Here is a 24,415-nt window from a genome sequence, read left to right on the forward strand (position 1 = left end):
TAGTGCTTCAACATTTATTTTCCCCAAGACACATAAAAAGAATTAAAACAGTTCTAAAACCCACAAAGCCTTAGAATACTTCACAATACAGAAATGCTAACTGTGCTTCCTGCTTAGACTAACCAGCAGGGAGGTCTTCCATTCAGGCCTTTATGTCAGTAGGTGCATAAAACTGTTTCATTTATTTCAGGTACATAAGTGACAGGAGAAATGTATAGTAGAGTCATTCCAGTTTGGCTCAAGCCCAGGAAATTCTCCTGAGAGGGATGCTGTGCTGTTGACTGGAAGCCACATTCAACAGGTATTGCTCACACCATGTACAGATGTCTGCAGTCAGCCAGTCTGCCATGGTTGCTGTGTAACAGCACCGGGGCTGTGCTAAGCCATGAGGCTCCAAAACAACGGGTACACTGGAGGGGCAGAGAGAAAAACAAAAGCAGGAAAGCTGACCCATGTTTCTGTTAGAGGGCATGGTGCTCTTCCATCTTCTCCCAGGCTGCTAAGTGATTTAGCCAAATGCATAGGTTCAAAAGAGCCATCAGCACCACTTAGGAAGGCTAAAAATGCACCAGAACAGCTTCATTTACTGATACCTTCTCTCTACTGACAGTATATCAGCTAAAGGGCTAATGGGTATCTGTGTCTGGTCCAAGGTTATGGCTGCATTCTCATGCAGTAGGACTTTTTTTGTCATTCTGCATTATGACAGTAATGTAGTCACTCAGGCCTCTTCTGCAGCACTTGCATTACAACACAGACCAAACCATTGCCTGCCCCATGCAATTAACTTCAGTAATGAACACTACTCCTAATTTTTGGCAACTGAAGTACCAGCCTTAGAACCAGAAACTACTGTGTCTTTATTCTGGCTACATTAAAGAATGGTTTCACAGGAAGAAAGAAAAGATACCAGTTTGCCCAGTAGAAAATTTAACTGCTTTGGAAAAAAAAATAGAAAACATAAAGAAGAGATAATGTATGTTTTCAGTCCTGTAATATTACACTTATTTGCACATTGTCTTTTTCACCCAGAACTGTCAAAATCTCTTTTTGGAGTAATTAATTTTCAGGGGACAAAAAGGAAAGTGTCTGTATGAGTGTAGAGGGACCGAGAGACCATTTCTGGCTTCACTGTTCAGTTACACCTGAGCCACAATTAGGATATTTCATGTCTAGGTAGAAAGGGGCTACTCCTTGGTTGTAGTGACAGACCTCCAGCTATGGGGGATAGAATGTGATGGGGTCTGGAAATTGTCATACTATGAAACTATTGCAAGGAACCTTCTATATCTGGGCTAATATGGACACTTCTACATCCATGTCACAAACCTGATAGTTAAAACAGAAAATGTATTTCAGAGCATCTACACTTCCCCCCTTTGGGTCACCTAAAATCCACAATACTTCCAGAGAACTGTGGGCTAGTTAGACCAGTGGCTAAAAACCAGCCATTCGACAGAACATTCAGCTGACCAGCCCAATATTATACTACTGTCTGCATTTTGTAGCTTTGTGTAAGTAACTGGTGACATCTTTCAAGGTAAAAAAAGAACAAGCCTCTTCCAGCTTACCCAAAATACTGCCGGTGCTGTATTTCACGTAGCAACTCGGAACTCTTCTGCTCTTGAATAGCTGGATCCTCCTCTCTGGATAGTCTCAAAAATTTTAGGAATTGAAGTGGGAGATGCAAACACATTCTGAATGGCATGGACATCTAGAATCACAACACAAGTCACCTGAGTTCTCAGGGAAACACATCTTCCTTCTTAGCAGGACACTTTGCATGCCATGCAATTGATTTATTAGTGCACTTAAAAGGTAGACATTAATGCAGTGAACTTTCTGACCCTTGTATAAATAGAGCCCAGTGTAATCCCAACCACTTTACACAGGATGAAAGAAAGAAAGAAGAACCAGAGCTGTTTTAGTTGAGTATGACAAGAGATCTGTGTCACCATGGCTACTTTTACACCTCACACTATTCCCTCTTCTATTTTCTTAGAAACAAGCTTTGAGTTTTGAGGTATCAGTGGGATGAGGGAAAGCTTCTTATGACTAAGTGAGGAGGAGGGAAAGCAGAAAATGTAAAAATCCCATACGCTGTTGTAAAGACTAGACTTGCCTTAACGCAGCAGTCACAGCAGACAACCCTTAAAAGAAAAAAAATCTCCAGCATTATCATTTGATTAAAGCTCAGTAGATACCAAGACTGCAGCTACAGGGGGCATTCCCAAGTAAGTCTGAATTTATAATTGTGGCAGAATCACTTGATGGCAAAGGGAGCAAGCTGAGAACTCCACTATTCAGTTTGCCAGCCTTCCTATTTGTGGCAGTTTAAACAATTTGAAATGTGTCAACATCCATAGCTTCAAGGCTTTATCTGCAAATGCTCATTACACTTCACCCAGCACTACCACCAGACAGTTGCTCAATTTCCAGTGGTTGTTTACTTGCTGCTTATAATCAATTCAGTGCTTCACAACTGCTTCAAATAGATGTAAAGTGAGCCTTAATGAGCCTGAAGTTTCTCTCTCACTCTCCCATGAACAGAAACCCTCTGAAAAATAAGTGGCTACAAGTAGGCTCAACTCCTTTTCCAGTCACAAGGACTGGAGTTCTCATTTTCATTCCTCAACAGAAGATTCTGGTGTAGACCCTCTCCCAGAACCTGTTCAAGCCCTTGGCTGAAGCTAGAGTACACCTTTAGAGCAAAATGCAGAGGGTGATCTCAGAGAAACTAATTTAATACTAGCACAGGAATTTGGCTATTGCTGACTTAATATTAAGAGTTAAAACTGAGATACTACTTCAGAGACAAGATTTTCCACATCCTCCCCAGCTGTAGACACTTCAGCCTGGCTTGTGCAGCAAGGCAAAGCTGAAGGGCTCAGCAACCTGTTCCTATCCAGTATTACAACTGATGAATACTGAGAATTCCCAGCACTGTTCTTTCATTCTTTTCTCCCTCCTCATTCAGTCCTTTTGTACCAGCTCACCTGCTGCAGAGGTAACAGTTGTAAGGCCACTTAAGAAACATCTGCTTATGGCAGCTGAAACAGATCTGTGGAAAGGAAAGTTATTTGTGAATGCAAATGGGAAACATCTTTGTACCAAGAGTATCCACTGCCTGCCAAAGAGCAAGCACGTAAACAAACCTTCTAAAGGCTTTAGATTCATATACAATAACAGAGGTCCAATAAAGAATAGCAAAGACACAGGAATTAAAAGCTAAAAAGGCAAAAATATTCTTACTTGTAGGCCACTGTTTTTATAATGCAGAGGTTTGGGGCAGCTGCCAGACAACAGGAGTTTAAAAAAAGGCTCTTGAGCAAACAATAGCTGTATTGTGCAAGAGTGTAACAGTAGCTAGTTAAGAGAGAGGGAAGAAGAGAGACATTCTTTGAGGTAGACTGCAGCAATCCCAAAGAGATTAAATCAGGGCAAATTTGAATTCAATCCTGAAGCAAAAAATGAGTCATACGGAAGCTGATGAGTCGCTTGAACTTTATAAAAAAAAAGCACATTCATACACAGCTGGCAGTCAGAAGTGATATTATCTTGAGAAGTAGAACTTGAGAAAGCTAAAAAAACAGCAGTGGGTAAGAAAGCCATTTTAGAATAGTCATAGAACAGGCAAGTTAAAGCAGGGTCAGTAAGGCAAGAAGAAAACAAGGATTCAGTCTCAGGAGCATCAGACAGCTTGTGGAAGTAGCATGGCTCTGCTAGTAGAACCTTTGACTCTGTCCTTACTGCTAAATAAATGAGGGCAAAAAAAATGACCCAAAAGCCAAGAAGCACTGACTTCCCCACACTTGTGTTGCAAAGGGCCTGTACTCAGGACATCTGCTCTGGAGGGGTGGTTGCCACACCCCCTCTAAAGGAGACCTGGGGATAAACCAGAAGTCAAGAAACATGAACAACCAACAGCCCTGAGCTATACAGCTCCTTCCCTGTCCCCCCAACTCCCCCACCTTCATGTCCACTTGGCAAGGTGGGACAGCACAACTCGGATGTGGGAGCCTGAGTCAAGCACTTTTGTCTCACTGTTTAGGAGTACCAAATCCCAACTATTTACTTTGGGATTTCAGAGCTGACCAGTGGTCATGACAGTCAGTTCCCCTTGCACGAAAATCAGGCAAGAAGCAACAAGCAAAGGCTGAGCTACTTTCTAGGCAATTTACACAGCTTAAACTAGATTAGAAGCCATCACCACACAAACACTAAAAAAAATTTCCAGCCTAGGGCCAAACTCAGATCAGCTGTTATGAATAGGATAAGTTGAGGCAGAGGGTGCCTCTGAAGTTCAGCACTGAGGGCCATGAAACCAACCAGCTTTTGAAAAGGCAAGGGCAGCGTGAAGACAAGGAGGAGAAACATACCTTTGCTCTTGGAAAGACACCATCACTACCTCCTTGGAACAGGCCTTGCCCTTCCAGCACCATCATTGCATATCTGGTTCCAATCAGCTCAGCAATAGTTGGTGATGGCCACTTGGTAGGAATGGGACAGTCCTATTGAAAGACAGAAGTTAAACATCAGATAAAGAAAGGAGCTATTTGGGGAGGTCATCTCAAAACTGGGTCCCAAAGGATCAGGAGCATTTTTCTCCAAAACCCCATTTTGCTTGTGATGGGGAGTTATCAGGTGAGTCTTCGACAGCACTAGCAGAGAAACTACTACAGGCAGGTGAGTGGTTGCTACAGTTTTCAAGATTACTTGGAGACATTTTATCCTTTGGAGCAGGCCACAGAACAGATGCCACCCTGGCCGCTCCTGGATACAAAATCCCTTTCCACAGCACAACACTCTCTTGCCCTTCTCTTTCCCCGAGACCTGCTGGCCCCATACAAATGGAAGCTGTGGTCTCATGGTCAGTCAGGAGAGACAGCTGTGCTTTAATCCCCAACACACCTGCATCCCCCACCACACTGCTGAACAAAGAGGAATCAAAGGGGTCAGTCAGAGACTTGCCAAGGTGGGGCAAGGAGGGATACAGAAGGAAAAAGAGACAAGGGCACAACACCCCTTGACAGGGCAGAATAAGGTGAGGCCATAATTCAGAGGGTTGCACAGAAGCAGAGATCCCATTATTTCTCCCACAAACATAATTCAGAGCCTTATAACTTCACTTACTTCAGTTCTATATATATTATACATTTAAAAGTCACTGATGCTGTGCTATCCACATTTTGTTAGCTACTTATTGCCCTTTACTGCAGCTAAAAGGATACTTGTGAGCATATCAGAATCTAGAGAGAAGGAAGGGACATGAAGAAAGCAGGATATTCCCACTCTCAATTACAGTCTGCTTAAGGAAGCCTTGATGGACACTTTCAAGTCATGTCATGGTATTTTTCTCTTCTAGTATGAGAAATAACTTTATTTCATATCATTCAAAGGGGAAAGCCACCACAAGAACATTACAGCATCCAGTCTTCTCTTAAGATGTCTCCAAGGAGAGAATAATATACCAGCTTCAGATGGGTATACCTTATGTCCCAAGACAAAAACCACAGAGCATGCCTACTGCTTTCATGAGGATCAAGGCACAAGTCACTACCAGATATATCAGACCAGGGTTGCTTGCTGACATGTTGGACTTACAAGTTGCTTGCTTTGAAGGCCTCTCTCTAAAGATCTGGACCTTCCTCTGTAAGGAGGCAGCTGCTGTTGTCCAGTGCTCAGGAAACACTTAGGCTTAATGTCTCCTGGTGTGGGTGCACTCATGGGAGGAGACATGCAATTTGCAGTGAGACCTGGATAGGAGGAGAGAGTTTTAGGGTGCAGAAAACCCACTGTCAGGTTCTGAGCATTCACCCTGAAAGCTGGACACTCAAGAGCACTGCCTTCTGAAGGTAGCAAGGCTTATATCTCTCCCCCTCCAACCCATCTGCTCAGATCACAGAAAAAGCAGAGGTTACAGAAATTATGCTTGTCAGTAGGCAATGATGAGGCTTCATTAGCACCACTTAGTTTAATAAAATGAAATGCTGCACTTTCCACTTGAATATTCAAACCACTCATTTAGCTTTTACTGCAAATTCCAGTCAGGCCTTTGGGAACATGCAATCATTGTTTTGAAGCTGCAGGAGCTACACAAGCTTCAGTCAACTGCAGAGAAATTATTTTCTAAGGGCACCTCCTCAGACTCTTTATTTAGCATTGGAACTTCTCCTGCAAAGTATCTTCAGGTGATTAAAGAAGTGTACACTGAGCCCAGCCCAAGGGTTTGGGAGCCCACCAGGCCACTGGCCATACTTTGTCACCTGGTTTAGATGTGCAGCCAGAAGTGCACTGACCTGTGCTGATGCAGGATACTCCTGATAGCCTGGTAGAAGGAAGGCAGGTGCTGGCAGGCGGCTTTGGAATGGTTTCCTGTAGACGAGAGGACAGGATGTTCATAATCTTCATGTAAGAGACACCAAGGCCACTTCATTAGAAGTACTGATGCCTAACAAAATCCAGGACACCCATGACTGATCAGAAATGTTCAAGGCTCAGCCAGAAGTGGAGCAGAGAGAAAAATCAATGGAGCACACTTAGAAACTTTCTATTTCTTCTTGGAATATAAAGGTAATTCCCCCTGTACTCCACAGCCAGGAAATTCCAGCCAAGTCAGTGAAGTTTCCAATTCACCTGTTCTCTCTCTTGCCCAAGTCCAATAGTAGATACTAGTACTAAAGTTTCATTTTTTCAGGAACCAGCCTTGGAAAATCCTCCCCACACAACCCATGGAATGCATTGGAACCATTTTCTTGGCTCCAGCTCACATGTAGCAACACTGCAGAGCAGTTCAAGAGACTGTGACTAACCCAACTCATTACCTCAACTCAAACCCAATGCTTTATCTCAACAGTATTGTTTCTACCTTACATAGGAAAGCAAAAACCAAATTTGATTATACTAGTATTCATATAAAGGTCCATCTAGTTTAGCAGTAATACATCAACCACAGGACTCTCAAATGCTGAACATTCCTACAAGTAGCTCAGACTGGGGCAAATATAGCTAAGATTTTCTGATTTTATAATTCATATTTGTCTTCCTCAGTTAGGCAACTGCATTTCACACAGAAATATTTACAGAAAAGAGATTCCTGTTTGTATGCCAGAGCATCTGTGCTAGACACTATGTGTTAGGGCTTAAGTTCTGTTCCACAGAATTTCAGAATATGCTCAGACTGAATCCCAGAACCAAGCAGTCAAGCTTTTCATGACAGAGCCAAGAGTTAAAGAACCCAAAGACTGTATTGTGGTTTACTGAAAAACAGTGCTCCCAAAATAACTCCACAGACAGACAAATGGGAATTCACCCATCAAGTTCCTTCCTCAAAATACATCATAAAGTTTTCCTTCCATGAGCTAATATACCACATGAAATCAAAATACATCAATACATGAAATGAGCTTCTGTAGAGGAAAGGACTTCAGTGAACCCACAGTGAACCACAGTTGTTCACTTTTCAGACAAGATTTCCTACACCAAGATTTGTTCCCTTCCAGGCCATGTATATGCTTGCAGCTCTAATTCCTGAAGTATGTATGCCTCTCCATAGTCCTTTCACCTAAAGCTCCTCACCTGAGCTCCTGCTCCCAGCTGCTGTGTTTTAGTGTTGGTAGTTTTAAACTCAGTACTGGTATCTTGGAGATGTAAGAAATTGTTGTTTGGAGAGTTCAAGGCAGTATTTGATCCCTCAAGCATTTCTGCAGGGGAGAGAGAACAAAAAACCACATACTCACAGACTAAATGAGACAGAGCTGGGACAAGAAAACTACAAATTTGATACCCACACATTAGAATTTGAGATTTAGCCTGGCTTTGTCCCGGTAGTTACATAATCTTTTATTCTTAAGTGATGGTCAAAATCCTGTAATTTCACTTAGTGGACAGACAAATTTGAACATCCATAAAAAGAAGGGCAAGTTGAAATATCATTGAGTCTTAATAAGCCACAAACAGATTTTTTAGAAATAACTATTCTTATGCCATACCACCTCTATCACACAAAATTTGTGTTCCTCCCCACCCTTTACATTACAAATGTTATTGAAAAGGTAAGTGGGCTTTCATTTCCAAGGACATCTATTATTTTTAGCCAATGCTGACTTCAGTTGCTAGCTTGCTAGGTCACTCTCTAGCAGATACCTTTGGGCCTGCTCCTCTTTTCCTGTGCTGCTGCCCGAAGCTTTGGTGGTTGTTTTATTTCTGCCATGAGCTGTTCATGCCACCTGGGCTCCAGTGGCACACGCTGTTTCAGTTTCACCTTCAACATCTGCAGGCAAAGCATAGCACCACAAAGAGCCATTAGACAGAGCAAGGAGACCAGTGGCGACAGGAAAACTGCATCAGCAATAGCACTGTTTTACAAGGGCTTGTTACCCAAGAAGGCACTGGGCCCTGCACATGAGACAGGCTTCAGCACTATGCTTAGTACAATACTTCAGCACTCTCAAATTTGAAATCAAGAACTCCGGGAGCTCTTTCAAGACCATAAAATGTTGCAAATTAAAGAAGCAGTGGAGGAAGTAGGAAGATCATCTTTCTTCTGCAAAGATGTCAACTCCCATTTTTCTACTACCACGTTTGGCAGGAGGGTCTATTCAAAAGTTAGGTATGGTTAATATAACCCCCTCCCAAATACAAACCAGTAGCTAAGGTATTAGCTTTGTATTCCTCCAAAGTGTCCTGTTACCTCCAGAATTACCTTGTTTTGCTATCATCAGATGCAGCACCAGGTCACCTACCGGCTTTAGATGAGGCTTGAGAGCAGCTACATCAACTATGGAGGCCCTGTGCTTCTGTTTGACAGTCACCTGAAAGAGCAGAAATGATGCTTAAGAAATAGCTCTTACTCTGCTCCTTGTACACTCTGCCATTCAGTGACACAGTGAAGGCTACAAGTCAGGATTTGAGAACAGGGGAGGTGGGGAAAGCATTAATAAATGAAACAAAAAAGAACAAACAAAACCACACCTCAAAAAAAACCCCAGCCCCAAACAAACAGCCCCCCTGCCCCCAAAACAAAACAAGGACTTGGGAAGTGCAGAAAAATGACATTTCCTTATATGGGGTTCTGGTAGGGAAAGATTTGCCCGTGGCAAACTAGAGGCAATCAGAAGTACTGCACAGCCCTTAGAGGCTTGCACAAGGAGCACAAAGCCTTCTAGCCCCAACAGCTCACGAACTGCTCTGAGAAGCTGCGAGAAAACACTGTACTCAGTGTCAGGAGTGATCCCAACAAGCACCATGGTCACATCATATTCAGCAGTAAGAGCTCGGCTCCAGGGAGGAGAGCAATTGAACGGGTTAACAAGACTGTAACAAGAACTTTAGCAGCAGGCAGCTGTATGTTTAAGCCAGAGTCCCAAAGACTGGCTTACAGCCCGACATAAACTAGGAACAATAGCAAGATAGAATTGCAGAGATCTTCATGTGAAGCACCAAGCTCTGAGCTTGCTGCGTAGGGAAGAACTGACAAAAAAGTCAATTGCACATGCACGCCTTTAGCTGCCTTGTTCACTTACTCGCATTTCGAGGCTATGCCGTTTTCTTTCACTTGTGTATACAACTTCAGAACACGTGGGAGTGCAGGTAGAACAACACTACAGCTCCCCACAGTAGCTGTGCTTTCATTCATTTGCAAATTAGACCACTGTTTGCTAGAGAAGCTTTAAAACAGCTTTGCAGATGGGGAAATCCTAGTTTAAGAGCCCTCACAAAGACCTGAGCAGCAGCACTCTGCTTTCTTTCAGCATTTCTGACTACTACTTTTCAAACATGTTTGTGCTTCTCGCGGACCAAAGAAAAAATTACCAAAAAGGAAAAAAGGAAAAAAAAAAAAAAGAAAAAAAAAAAAAGAAAATCAAGACCCAGATCATCCTGCCACCTTGTGTTTACAGTTCTGTACTGCACAGTGCATTGACACACAGTACATTCATTGCATGTAAAAACTAGTTATGATGCACTGTCTCCTAACCAATACTATTAATTTATATAACCATCAAGATAACATCTCCAAACACATGACATAGCATTACCTGGAGGCTGGAGCCACAGTCAAGCCAAGCAAGAGCTAGGATTTTGTAGAGGTGCATGGTTTAGCTGAAGCTTTTAAATCTGCTGAACTCTAGCAGCACCAACAAAGAGGAAAAAAGGCTGATGTCTAGTGCAGTATGCAAAATTTTCACTTTTTGTAACACCGCTCTTTATTACAAGAGGAGTTGTGTCTCATCTTCTGCCAAGGCGTCTTTTGCAAAGCACGCCAATGCCACAAGGCCTTGTGCCAATGTTTTAGATCTGCTCATCATTCCCAGCTCAAGCTGCAGCAAGCAAAGAGCATCATAAGCCTTTAGAGACACCCCAGACGTTTTTGTATCTGGTCATCTTCACCAACCAAGTGGTGAAGGTGGAAGTCTCTGACCCTCCCTGTGAGGGGCTCAACATTTTTTACCCTAAATTCCTGCAGTAGCTGAGTGCACTGCCCAAAGGCCTCTGCCTGAGGCAGAGAGCAGAGAACTGTCTCAAAAGTGCTTCTGCACTTGCATACACACCACAGCATCTGGGAAGGCAAAGCAAGAAGATGCCAGGCACAGCTGAAGGAAGGCCACAAGTGTCCAAGGTGGAAAGCACAAGGAAACAAGAGTGTGTTCCATGAAACTGTTGTGCACAGAGCAGAATAACTGCTGCAGGGAAGTCAGTGGTTGACCCTGGAGGGAGAAGAGGTTTACTATGCTGATTCACAAAACTATGGCTACTCCTGACTTACAAAATTACTAGAAACTAAGTATTTGGGTAGACAAACAGGGTAATCTAACACTGAGCTGCAGCTGAGAATGCCAGACTTCTGGACTTCAATGTACCTTTGAAAAAATGCCTTTGGAGAAGAGGTCTCAACACATACTGCTCAGAAACAAAGCAGAGTGGATGTTTCCAAAGTTGTCTGTTGACTCCAGTCACTCACCTTCCGCAGGGTGTACCTCTTCTGCTGAATGTCATCCAAAAGCATCTCATAGGGAGAGCGAATACGTTCTTTTGGAGACACACAACGCTGTGGTCGCTCGGCGGCCTTGCGCAGCCTCACACCAGTCTGCAGTTCACAGATGACATTGGGCCACAGGGATGCCTTGGAGAAACCAGCAAGGGCCAAGTCAGTAGCTGGCTAGAACTCATGGAGCAACATCCCCTCCTCCCTGCATGTCACAGGGCACACTTAGCAGCTAAAGTCATTCAGAAACACAGAACTGTGTCCTTAACATGCCCTTCTCCTCACTTCCAGATCAGGGTGCAGTACCTAACCGGAGAATTACTTTTCTTTGCAGAAGTTAATTTACAACAAGGAAACTCATAGCTGGCTCACCAGGCTCATTCCCAAAATTTGTCATTAACTTTATGGATGTACTTCAGCAAAATATAGCTTTTGCTGCCAGGTAAATAAATAGACCTATTTTCTTTCTGCAAGTGCTCCAGGTGCCAGAGTGCTTTCATATTACTGGATCCTAGGATACACTGGGAATGAAATCCCAAATCTCACCATTAAAATCCTCCAAATTTTCAGAAAACCAGGGGCTGAGGTGTCCAGAAACAAAAGAGGAAGACAAGTAGACAGGGGATCTTAACAGCAGCATAGGTTAGCCATCTCAGCCTAGAGACAAGCTAAAAACCCTGACATCTGCTCATCCTGTTTCTGTACTAGTATCTGAGGATGTTCAGGCATGCAGTATAACCCAACACAAGTTAAAGACAGGGAAAAAAATAATCAACTCAATAGCATGTTTAGACAACATTGTAATGGAAGTGCTAAATCAACAGCTTATCTGGATCCCAGTGGCAAATTGAGCAAGAACAAGTCATTGTATTATAAACAGTGAAAGGGAAGCAAAACATTTTAGAAAACTGCCTCAGAACAAAGTATCTGACTTAGGCTTCTCTCTCTTTTCTACTTACAGCATGAAGCATCTTCTCTCTACCTATACCTTCAGATATCTTGGTATAATACCAGAAGAGTCTTATGCAAGCTCTGACTGATGGCTGCCTTCAAGAAGACAGATATTTTTGCTGGATTGTTTTAGCCTGGATTTGGTAGTCATACCTCAACTCCAGAAAACTAGAACTCTCAAAGGATGACCAAACACTTGCCATATCTCCTAGACTACATTTAGTACTGTGTGGGAGAACACACAGAAGTCTCTGGGCAAACTCATCAGTACTAGAGACTTTTGAAATAGCTTATACTGAGACATTTGCACTTCAGAGAGTTGTGTTTCACATGGTGACGGAACTTGATGGAGAGACATGACCTGAAGAGAGATTTCTGTACTGTAATATTGCCACATAAGTTTGGGGACAAGAATTGCCTTCAGCTGACCATTTCACAGCAACTTACACACCCAAAACATTTTTCAGATGTTCCATTATCACTCATGCTTTTATTTCCTTACTGACTGGATCACTGCAATTATTCTATTTTTGCCATCCCATGTGTTGTCAAAAGCCACCTAAACTTTCCACAACCTATGCAGTACAACACAAAATGCTACAACACTCTAAACCCATTACCTTGAGTTCAACAGGTGAGCACTAAGAGAGCTGTGTTTCTTATAGGTCTCACTGCTTAGATTTCAAGGTGAAGATCAACTTGGGACATGTACAGATAAGCTCTGCTGAAATTGTACAGCACTTCACAGTATCTGTGATCTGACCACAGGCTGTGGTCTGCATTTCAGAAGTTCTGTTTTGCATGAAAAAGTGTGGTACATGGAGCACTTTAGCTGCTTAGCACCACTCAAGACATCAGCTCTAACCTGTGGGATCCTAGAGAAACTGGCATCCTGGTTATTTTAAACTCAAGAGATTGTCAGAGTAGTGCAATCAACTGGTGCTTAGGGACTTGGAAACCAGAGGCAGAGGATTCGCAACAGACATCCAGCTTTTGGAATTCATGCCTCCTGAAGGAGCAGAGGCCAAATACACTGGCCTTCAGGCCACACGGCAAAGCCCATGTATTTATTCATGTATTCCCTGCAGAAAAGAGCTATAGCAGTTGATGAGTTTGTGGTTTGAGATAGCTTGCCAGTTTATTTTAATAGATCACAAAATTGAGAATATGCCCAAACACACATTTCACAAACATTTTCATACAAATAGTTTGAGCACGCTTCAAAGCAAGTGCTATTTAGACAAAGGGAGCAAGTCCACAAGTCTCTTGGGGCTTGCTGTTTGTCTCCACAGACTCCAGACTATAGAGCGTTTGTTTATGCTGGGCAGAGCTCCAGCCTGAAGAGCTATTTGTTTCTGATTGAGCCCTGACTGTGCAGGGCCTTGAAAAAAGCACAGTAAGTTGCCTTCCCTGCCCCAAACACAGTCAAACATCTATGGAAGCACAGAAGGCAAAGACAAGAAAGGCAGAGCACGGAAGATAGGAGTGAAATCTCAGCCTCCTTCACTCACAAAGATGGACAGTGCTACTGGCCTTCAGCCCCTGCCAGTCCTGACCAACAGAGACACCACATAATAAAGGTGAACTAGTCCACCCCAGGATTACCAACAACAGAAGAGTTTTCTGGGAGCTTTCATTCCAGCTATGAGAAAGGAACAGATGGCTTTTGGCAGGTATCAGTTCCTGCCAAGAGCTGGAATTTGGGGCTCATTTGCGGGAAGAAACAGCCTGCGTAACTACTTGTGGGCATTCACTCCAAAGACTGCCTCCAACTTCATTTTTAGAAGTGGTTTAAGTTGGCCCACAAAGACAATCTTTGGGCAGAACAGAAATCCACGTGAGGTTGACATATGAAATAGTTTAACTTCAAGTTCACTCCCCAGCTTGTTTTGCAAACAAGTCTTTAACTACTCAGGCTCCTGAACAGCCTAAGAAGTTTAATTTTTGTTCAAGCTCTATTTTTCATAGAAGAATCAATGCAAAGTCTCAGAAAGCTAACCCTGACCAAAAAAAAAACCAAAACAGTCCCCCATAATGAAGAAAATAAATCTCTTACACCACGGGTTTTCTTCTTTTGAATGGGATTTTCCAACCAATCTTCCACATCCATTTTTCTCAATCTCTGAGAAAAGCAAGCACAAGGTCATCACTTTACACTCTTCAGTGATCTCCTATCTATCCAGCATAAATTACTAATGTTTATCTGAAAAGCCTAGAAGCTCCAAACACCTAAACTTTCAAATGCTGCAATAAATAAAAATGGTCCAGAGACAGCAGCTCTTCACATTGTGAAAACAGAACTTCATCCAGGTGCTCCATTTCTAGTGCAATGAGAATGTTACTTTAGAACTTGGTGAGTGAAGGTAGAGGGAATAGCAGCTAATAGGTAATCTAAACATACCTCTTTGGAGGTCTGGATGATGGTCACAAGCTTTTGAAGTTCTACATATTCAGTAAACAGACTCCTACAGGTCATTTCATAATGGCTGGTAGCCTCAGAAGGCCTGGACAAGTGCTCCTCACAGGCCTGAAAGAAGTGCACTGATTAAAAAAAGATGAAATTAAAAAAAAAACAACAACCATGGTGGGATGGAATAAAGCAAGATTCTTTTTCCTCAATCCATGGTTAAGAATCATCTTCTTCACTGCCCCTTAATATTCTTTTTCTATTGCAGATACAGAGGAACAAAGAAGATGTTCAATGTTTTATGTAAAATAATGGAAGTAGCTGTGTAATTTGTGTATCTTGTTTTCACTAAGGCGTGCTTTGAAACAAGCACCTGAAAGGGGAAGCCTCCAGTTCAAAGAACAACAATCCACAGCAAATGGAATCACTTGCTCTGATCAAGGGATCCTATCCAAAGGGATGGGAAGTTTCTCATACCTTTAAATTATGGCATAGAGAAAAATATCTGTTTGAGACATTCAAATCCCAGACTTTGCAGAAGCTAAATACTATGGAAAATTATTTTTTTTCAATATCCATAGCGTTCTAGGTATTGATTTTGGAGACTGTGTACAGAAGGACTTTGTAGACACAGCTGTGGGAGAGCCATGCTCAGTCTTCCTTCTTAATTCTTTTCCATGGGCACTTATAAACATCTCAAATGATTCTGCCTTTTCCCTCTAATGGGAAAGCCAATGTTCCCTCTCTGTCCTCCAACAGCCCGCCCAGCTTTTTCCCAGAAATGGTCTTGCCTCTTGGTCAACAGCACTGTTCCATCAACTCCTCTAAAGTTGCAACATTTACTAAGGGGAAAGAAGGAAACCTTGATAACATCCTGCAGGGTGACTGGTGGTTCTGTTGCCTCGTCATTCAATTTCAACATGAGGCACAGCAGTTTCTCCAAAGGCTCGCTCAGTTCTCGCTCCACTTGGCTGTCGATTCCCCAGTCCAGCGCTTCATAGATCACCACTCCCAAGTACTCCAACAGCTGCAGACAGAGACCAAGGAAGCAGTGCAGCACAAAGCATTATGGGGAACATCACAGCTTACTTTCCAGCCATTCCCTCCTCTGCTCCTGAAGACTGAGCACATCTCTCAGGATGGGAAATACCCCCACTTTAAGCTGATTTAAAGTTTTTAAATGGCCTTAACTGGCATCCCTAAGATATCTGTTATTAGGGTAAAAAGACAACATCTGTTCACATTGTTTCCCAGTCCCATTGTCTTACTTGAGCTCAGTCAAGCGTTTTGTTTCCTTTTCCAGGTTGCAGGGGAGTCATTCTCACAGGGCACAGAAAATTCAGGCACCTTGATAGTTTCCCAAGACATCTGCATCTCCTGAGCAGGCCTTCTACTACAACAAGATTATATCTGCATACACAATGAAGGAAAAGACACAGGCTTACCTTGTCCTCTGATTGCTGAATGCTGCCAACATCTGAAAGGGAAAAAACAAGGGTCAGGGAAAAAGACAGCTGTAAGGGCATTGATAAACAGCTTCCAGAACCCTTTTCAAGAGAGGGGAACAGGAAGCATTGTAAAGGTAACTAACTCCTCTGACAAAAGTCAGTCCCACCTGGGGAAAGTAGGTGGGCCTGTATTTGGGTAGTCCTGGAAAACAACATAGGAGACTCATGTTATTGTGAGCTTTAGCCCAAAGTAACTGCTGCTGCATTTTGTTGTTTGCTAATTCATATCCAACCTCCAGGGAAGGCACAGAATCTTCTTTACTACCCACTCTAGTCTCTGAAGAATTAGCCTAGCACTAACCTCTGCTGCAGCCCAACCCAGCCCTGCTAATACAAGGTTATTACCACTTGGTGGTTACACATAGTGACCAAAAAAGGGGAAAGTATCAATCATAAATCTGCTGTGACAGTTACCATAACAAAGGAACCTTACACTGGAAGAGCAGTATACATAACAAAGCCTCAGACTATTTATTTCAAATAACATAAATGGTAGAAGGCTTTCATCACAGCTATTCCCTAGAACCAAATGACTCCATATAGCACTACTAGAGAAATTAGTAGGTCATACATCTGTGTTACCACTCATCTACAGTCCTCTGAAATGAAATACAGGCAGAAGAGCTTCAGGACAACATACATAGGAAAGACAGGGGAAACGGAAAAACAAAACAAAACAAAAAAACAACCAAAAACCAGAGGAAAATAAATTTTCCTTACTCTGTCCTCACATTTCAGCCTGTTATGGAAACAAATCTTAGCATCTGCAGATACCTATGCTCTTACCAGACTTGTGGTAGACCTTGAAGGAAGCAGTACCATCAGCATGGATAAAGATGCTCCCAGAACCTTTTATGAACACAGAACGGAGAGGTGTGCACAGCCCCTGAGCCACCTGCTCTATTTTTCTGCAACACTGAAAGCAGATAGCCCAGGCTTGCTCCTCGCTTACAGGATGTTCAAAACACCTCAGAAGGTCAGCTAGAGAGACCTTTGTTATCCTCTGCTCACACCCTGGAGGCTCCATTTTTCCTTTCACCTATAAACTCCACTCAGCCTAGGGAGCTTAAAACTCCCTTTATCCAGGCTGGGCAAGTACTCACAGCAGCTTTTTATCAGTTCTACCTCTGGGTTTGCTCTTATCTCTCTTCCCTACAGGTGCAACCATTAATGCAAATTTTTGCTCTGTCTCTTTAAAGGGACATGACTGTATCTGTATTTGTATGAGATTTCTTAAAAGCATAGAGTAAGTGTACAAAAAAATGCAATCAAGAGAAGGTAACAGTGTACAAAATTGTGCTTAATTTAACTCCCTTGTTTCTAACAAATATAATAATTGCACCAATGTTTGCAACTAGGGAAAGAGTACATTCAGCTTCAGGCAGGGAGGGAAAGAGGCAGGAAATGTCTTGTACTTGAGGGAAGAGAACTCAGAACACAACCAAAATAATTTTGATAGGAAACTATTCCATTAACACTAATAAATTACAGCAATCAACTCTATGGGGCACCTGCAGTGGCTCCCTGCCATAGCAAATTCCAACAGCAGGGGCTGTGACATGGAGCGATCGGGATAGCCAGGCGGGTACCTGGGCGTGGGTCCTTTCCTGCTTAGAACGCCGATATCCCAGAATCACAGGATCAATTGGGTGGGAAGAGACCTCTGAGATCATCGAGACCAACCTGTGACCGAACACCAGCGTCAGCTACACCTGGCACCGAGTGCCACTCCGCTCTTTCCTTAAACACCCTCAAGGACGGTGACTCCATCACCTCCCTGGACAGTCCGTTCCAATGTCTGAGCACCCTTTCTGTGAAGAAATGCTTCATAATGTCCAACCTGAACCTTCCCTGGTGCATTTTAAGATTATATCCTCTAGTTCGGATGTGAATTGCTTCTGGTTTGAAGCCAATCCCGCAGCTTTTCCAGCCCTTTGAGGGTTGCGTGTGACACGGGAAGGCACAGCTGAGGGGCTGGGGACTGGGGCCACCCCCGGAGCACCCCGGCGCCGCCTCACGGAGCAGCTCGGCTGCTGCTGCGCTGCCTCCCAAGGGCCTCCCGAGGCACACAATGGGGAATCGCCAGGTTTAGAAAGTGTGAATAACATTTATTTACATTTACATTTATTTACAGTGATTTCCCTTCCTGCTTATGGCAGGGAAATTTGGGAAATATTTGGGAAATCAGTGCGTCAGCGCCAAGCCCCGGGCCACAACGCACCCCCTCGGGGTGACTTGGTGCGGTCCGCGACTTTCCCCTCCCGGATGGTGCCGCCCACGCCGGGGCTCGCCGTGCGCAGCGGGAAGATGGCGGCGCCCAGGGCGGCATGGCCCGGGCGGGACGTGCCCTGGAACCGGCTGGATGTGCCCTGGCCCGCCAACAGCTCCACGGTGCCGCTGGCGGCCCAGCACCCTGCAGGTCCCGGCGCCGAGGGGGAGTGGGTGGGGGGGTGTTTGAAGCCGCTTCCGGTGTTTGCGGTGTGTGGTCTGTCGGTGGGAGCCGGAGGAGCGGCCGGAGCGGCGGCGGGCGCTGAGGCGATGCCCGGTGCTGGTAGCTCGGCGCTCTGGCGGTGCCCGTCGCTCTGGCGGTGCCCGGTGCTGGTGCCCGGCGCTCAGGCGGTCCCTGGTCTCGCCCGCAGTGAGGTTGCTGACGGCGCTGCGGCGGCGCTGCGATATCGCTGGGAAGCGGCTGTCGGGGCCGGGCCTGGCCGCCGAGGGACGCGTCCTGCGCGCCGTGCTCTACGCGTACCACAGCAGGCTGCTCCGGCACCGGCCCTACCTGGCCCTGCAGCAGGTGAGCACCAACCCCACCTGGGCGGCAGGGACCCGGCACCTGGGTACTCCCGGCCCCCAGTCACCGCTCCCCCAAAAGCCTTTGGAGTAGCAGTTTGCGCCCAGAGCATCGTGCAAAAAAAAAATTTGGGAACAGGTTCGTTTTTGTTGTCTCACAGTTGAGCCTAGTGGGTTTCTTAGCTCTGTGCAGCTAGTGCAATTTCCATTTTCCAGCCCTGGTCTCTGATACTCATACTGAGACTTGAAGTAGGTACCGTTCCATACCTTTGAATATATGAATAATACAGGGACATAATTCTCAACTAAATGTAATAATGGGAGGAAAGAATAATAATAATTCTATCCTAGTTATTTGATGCTTTCTGTTCTAAGAAGAGTGAACACCTTGCCAGTTTTCCTGGAAAGGGGTTGTCAGCATCTTCAAATAACTGTTTTGAAATGGAGCAGGAATGGTGCTTACCTTCTAGATTTGTTTATGTGTTTTCCTTCTTGACATCCAGTAGTAAAGGCCCTTGTATACAGCAGGGAAATCGTGCAGCACCAATTAAACATGGCCAACTCCAGTTCTTCACTTAATTCTGTGTTAAGTGGAGTACAGTAGAGTGATGAAGGGATGTTTTTAATCATAGTGTAGATACAGAAATGTCCCAGAATGTCCCATCACACAAACCTGCAGTGTGGGCTGTTAAACTGATAAGGAGAAGGTGTCATTTAATCTAGTGAAAGTTCTTAGACCAAGGGACTGAGTCTTTTAAAATACCACTCAAAGAAGTTTTCTTTTCTCCTAGGTAGAGCAGTGTTTGAAGCGCCTATGGAAAATGAATTTGGTGGGCTGCCTGGAAACTCTGGTAGGACTGATTCCCAAGTAAGTGTCATGATGCCATATCTTGTACTATCCATTAACTCAATCTTCAGAGGTAAAGGAAGAGGATGCTAGATCATAACCAACTCTTCATCCCTTTATCAACACAGGAAAAATGCATCCGAAGCCCACGCAGAGTGCTTGGTCCCCAGCCAACCTGTGCTGGAAACGGTGGCTTTGAAGGTGTTGGGAGGCTGCAAGCTCATACTACGTCTACTGGATTGTTGCTGTAAAGCTTTTCTGTATCCTTTTTTCACCACAAAAACATTCTTAGAGCTCATCAGTAGCACCTCATGAGACCAAAGCCGGGTCTCGTGTTGGCCCTGTACTGCTGATGAACTGAACTGTGCAATTCATACGTGCAACTTGAAGTTTGTTTGATAGCCAAAGACCTTTTCCAGTTATTATGTAGGAACCTCGGGCTGTTTGGCTGGCAGCTGTTCTGGCCTTGAGCAATCCAAAGTTTGTATACTCATCTCCCAGATTATTCCAGGATATCGCCTTGTGAATTGCCTCTAGTTGGTGTGTTCAGCAAGTCTCATTACATGCTGTTTATTTTTTTAACCTTAACTGCTGTAATCTTCAGCTTGTCCATTAAACACCTCTGCTCAGAGGAATTCATACTCCTGAATACTGTGGCTTCGGGGCTACTGAGCCGGCTCTGGTTTGTGTGTTCGAAAGTCTGTCTTGTTTGTGTCTGTCTGTTTGATGTGCCTGTCGGGGAGAAGGGCTTGTAATTAGGCCTTGCTGCTAAGGGAGTTTCATTCAGTTGAATTCAGGGAGAAGGAGAAGGGAGGGGTCCCTTCATGCCTTTGGACCTGATTCTAGCACCTGCAGAGTTGTACGGGAGAGACTTCTTACACACTCTTATGGACAGCTTTGTTCCTGGATCTTAGCAAACTGTATGTAGCTCTAATGAAACCACAGTGTCAGTGTCAGCCTGCCACAAACACCTGGTACTTCCTGCAGCGAGGAGTAAGTCCTGCCTCATAGATAGTTGAAATTTCATGCTGAAATGGAAAGGTTTGGATAAACATGTTCTATTACACTGCTGAGTTTTCCACGGAAAATGGGTGTTCTGGTCTTGGAGAATAACTGCTGTCTGTAGCTGAAGGAGTAAAAATATTGTTAGAACAACTTTCTTTGGCACAAGAAATCCTGTGTCTCCAGAAAACTTAGAGCAGGCAATTGTGTGGTATCAGGCCTGAGTTGGTGCAGGGTGATTTTGTGGGAAGATCTTATGGCTCCTTGGATGTGACCCAAGAACCTGATAGGTCCCAAGTGTGACACTCAGCAAAACTCTAGGAAGCGCAGGGGCTCCTGATCAGGAATTTACTAGTTAAGTCACTCCTGCATTTTGATCTGGAACAGTTCCTTAAAGCTCACACTTAAGAAAAGCAGGGTGATGGAGTTAAAAAAGGTGAATTTGTACTGAGGGGAAACAGGAGAAGGGCAGCTGAGCTGAAAGTAGTTATTCTGTGAGCATCATGTTTTGCTAGAGGAGACTCCATTCTTTTTTGTCCTCTGTTTTCAGGATTCAATACAGGTGTGTATTGCAGACCCTCACATCCTTGTATGATGCTTTGTCGACAGTGCTTCATCTGGTATCTGAGACCCAACAGACCCCTTATATCCAGGGGTTTACCTTCCCTTCTGATATCTGTGACTTCCTTGGAGTTAACATATCTTCTGAGGCAAAGAAGCAACAGGCTAAAATGTTTACAACAAAAAAATCTACCAGCTGGATGAAGAAGCTCTGCCCAGCAATGCCAGAGGCAGTATCAAAGGTTGGGAAAAAGAGAAAATCTGAGACCTGTAGAAGTGCCATGAATCACTGTAGCACTCCATGTGCTGTGGACATTGGAGAGAGAGTGGTGGCGCCCACAGCCAGGAGAGGTAAAGCCTTGTGCCAATGTAATGGTTTCTGACATCTCAGAGACTGCAACTTCTATCCAACAGAGCCAAGCACTTCTACCCACAGTGTGGTTCTAGTACAAACTCCCTGTCCTTGGAAGAAGTGAATGCTGCATGTGCCCTTGCCTTTGTAAAGCTGTGGATAATGTCAGTATCATGATTTTTGGGGGGTTTCTTTTAAACAGGATAGAGTCTGAAGAGAAGCAGGTAATGAATGCAGTATACTGAATGCAGTATACAGATGCTGAAAACAGTTATTTGTACTTTCCTGCTTTTGCATGGCTAAGAAGTTATGGGCACTATCTGCAGTCCATACAAGAGTAGGTAAGGCTGTAGGTACAGGATGCAAGTGTCCTGTGCTTGCTGGTTCTGAACTGTGCTCAAATCTTCCTGTGCAGTCAGGGCTATGGCCAGTGACTGCAGCCATCCACATGTTTGTGTGAAGCTTTTACCTATTAAATTCTCCTTTGCAGCCATCTGCAAAGCTCTGTATGCTCTTCATTCCCTGTCAGCTGCAGTGCACAGACTCAGTCCCCTTGAGTTTGCCTGGAAATTGAGTTGAGTACAGATGTGAGCCTGCTGAGAGCTCTATGGCATCTCTGTGCACAGAAATAAAACTATCTTAGTGTTGTAATGGGAACTCTCCTCTCTCTCTGTAGGGAAGCACCCAGGGTTTGATGTGAAGAGCTTGCTTAGGCCAGCCAGACATCCAGCACAAGAGGTTTGTATGGTATTGTTTTACATGCTGGGTTGGTGGTTTGTATTTTAAAGATTCTAACACTTGAAACACAATATTCCTGATTGAAAATGTCCTCTTGCCTTATTTTTGCTTGTCTAACAACTCAGGTTAGTGTGGAAACTTTGCACAGAAAATCAGTCACTACTTATTTCTGCTTAGAAATTTGGGCATTTGTTGATTTGTCAAGAGAAAGGACCAGAGAGCAAATCAGTAGTAGACAGGAATACAAATCATAAACATCTGCCTCTTCTTTTTGTATTCCTGTGGATGCTAAATCAGAACCAGAGTGCCTGTAGTTATTACAGGCCACATAGCTCTCAGGCCTGACTGAAGCTAGCCTGGGAAATTCATGAGAAGGAATTAAAACAATTCTCAGAGATACTAAACAGCCTTGCAGGTGTTGTTTTGCAACCTGTTGTTTCTCCTTGCAGGAAACAGTCAGGGGGGGCAAGTGCCCCTGACCAATGATGGTGGTGTAGTACTTTGTTAACCAATAAGAGTTTCCTTTCTGTACTTTTCCACGTATCTGTCTATAAGACAGAGCTGAAGCAATAAACTAAGGAATTCTCCTGTTGTGACTCCCTTGAGAGTCCATTGTTGTTCTTCATCGCCGTTCCCAATCGGAGCGACATATTCCACTAAAAAAGACTGCTCTTCCCTTCTCTCCTTAGAAAATGAGGGATGTTCTCACAAAAATCCCTGTGTCCTGCTCCCTTCCAGCAGAAAGGATCAGACACATCACCTTTTTAAAACACTATTTCTGTTCCTGTTTGTTTCAGGCTCTAAGCATTGCATCAACACCTTTTAAAGCAAAGTCATCACCACTTTCATCTCGGATAGCAAAATCACAGCACACTGGATCTCTTGTACAGATGATTCAAACAGCTGCATCATTTGGGGAGCTGTCAGAAGCACTCAGAAAAGCTATTCTCTGGTGCAAAAACAACAAATTCAAATCAGAAGCTTATTTTCTGCGTAACAAGTTGTTGAAAAGCAACCGGCTGCACCATGTGGAGGCTCAAGGATGCAGGTAGTTTTCCATGAGTGTGGGATTTCTGAGTCTTAACACTTTATATTTCAGTATTATGTATTATGCTATAGTATAGTGAAATAAAGTGGTCTATGCCATGCTTTTAAAACTCAGGATTACTAGTTCAGGTTACTGTGTGCTCTGACCATGAGCATTCTGTTGAGCTTCAGTAACTTGTGATTTAAAAATTACTTAAAAGGCTAAAAAATGTACAATACTTGGGAGGGAAGATGAAGATGCAGCTGAAATCATCTGCATGTTTTATGGTAACAACTGTATGAGGCAAGGGTTGTCTTCATTCAGACTGTTTTGGCTACTATTGTACAGGGTGCTGTTCTGTTTCCTTGGTATTACAAGGAAAATTATAGGAGATGGGTAATAATGAAATCTCTCCAAACTCCAAATGAAGTAACTCTTTAGTAGCTGATAAAGTTTTGTTTTGTGCACTTTTCTCCCCTTAAGCCTGAAGAAGAAGCTGCACTGTGTCAAAACGTCTGTCCGTAAATATCTCCTGTACGGGTCACAACATACGCGCTGGCCAAGGCAGCACCTCAGGGCACGGTTCTGCCGAAGGGGGATCAGATCATCTGCACTCTTGAAGACAGCTCTAAAGACTGGTGGGCAAAAGCCTCCTGAGCGTTTCAGGGTCTGTGAGAACAGTGCATCACTCATCCTCTCAGCTTACCAGGGTGGGTCTCTGAATCAGGAAGAACATTCCCGCATTGATACAGGACCTGTCAGACTAAGCACAACAGGGACCTCTAAGCAGCTGCTGCTGGAAGGAAGCCCTGGCCCTGTGTGGAAAGACCTTGCTGAGAACACAGATATTGATTCTATTTTTGCAACAATAGGTGTCTGACCCTGGACTTGAAGGAGGAAAGAGGTCAAGTCATTCTATTTTTTGTTTTGTTTTGTTTTGTTTTTAAGTAAACCCCTCTGAACCCTAATGGTGTCTCAGTAACTGACATCCTGAATTCTGTTAAGAAAGTAACAACAATTTTATTATGTTTTTGTAAAACAACTTTTTTTTTTAATGGCTGATTTTTATATTTTTAAGGGTGTTCCAAATAATCAAAGTGTTACGATGTTCGAAGTGTGAAAGTGTTCAAGGGTGTTCCAAATAAGAATAGTCTCTGTCCTTTTAGCTACCCTTGTCCAGAAACAGTGACTTTGTTACCCTTACTCAGTGTCCCCTCTCTATTGCCTGACTACACTTTTAAGTACTGC

At 43.9% G+C, this 24,415-nt stretch overlaps 2 protein-coding genes across 6 annotated transcripts; one reads left to right on the top strand and one right to left on the bottom strand.

Moving 5' to 3' along the window:
• LOC111943227 (protein spire homolog 1-like) lies at positions 1–17,453 on the bottom strand. Of its 5 annotated transcripts, none has more exons than XM_086882969.1 (16): positions 16,637–16,994; positions 15,788–15,819; positions 15,205–15,369; positions 14,337–14,462; positions 13,992–14,057; positions 10,961–11,122; positions 8,745–8,813; positions 8,146–8,272; positions 7,579–7,703; positions 6,300–6,375; positions 5,605–5,756; positions 4,380–4,511; positions 2,997–3,061; positions 2,123–2,150; positions 1,572–1,714; positions 1–410 (listed from the first exon to the last, which is right to left on the bottom strand). In XM_086882969.1, exons 1-16 carry the CDS (start codon positions 16,875–16,877, stop codon positions 239–241), a joined length of 1,881 nt encoding a protein of 626 aa, XP_086739095.1. In that variant the 5' UTR covers positions 16,878–16,994; the 3' UTR covers positions 1–238. The 5 variants fall into 5 exon arrangements, 2 of the variants coding, with proteins under 2 accessions (XP_086739095.1, XP_086739096.1); XM_086882970.1 differs by having other exon boundaries at positions 383–557; XR_015285015.1 differs by lacking the exon at positions 2,123–2,150 and having other exon boundaries at positions 1,572–1,736; positions 16,637–17,453.
• Positions 17,392–24,332, top strand: RMP64 (ribonuclease MRP subunit p64). Its single transcript, XM_086882971.1, has 9 exons — positions 17,392–18,269; positions 18,490–18,644; positions 19,432–19,508; positions 19,616–19,747; positions 20,092–20,169; positions 21,040–21,401; positions 22,079–22,140; positions 22,938–23,188; positions 23,651–24,332. The coding sequence occupies exons 1-9, from the start codon at positions 18,116–18,118 to the stop codon at positions 24,045–24,047; spliced, it is 1,668 nt and encodes a 555-aa protein (XP_086739097.1). The 5' UTR covers positions 17,392–18,115; the 3' UTR covers positions 24,048–24,332.
• Positions 24,333–24,415: the final 83 nt, after the last annotated feature.

This window comes from Cyanistes caeruleus, chromosome 3, assembly GCF_971803275.1.
Source record: "Cyanistes caeruleus chromosome 3, bCyaCae1.hap1.1, whole genome shotgun sequence".
Classification (NCBI taxonomy): domain Eukaryota; kingdom Metazoa; phylum Chordata; class Aves; order Passeriformes; family Paridae; genus Cyanistes; species Cyanistes caeruleus.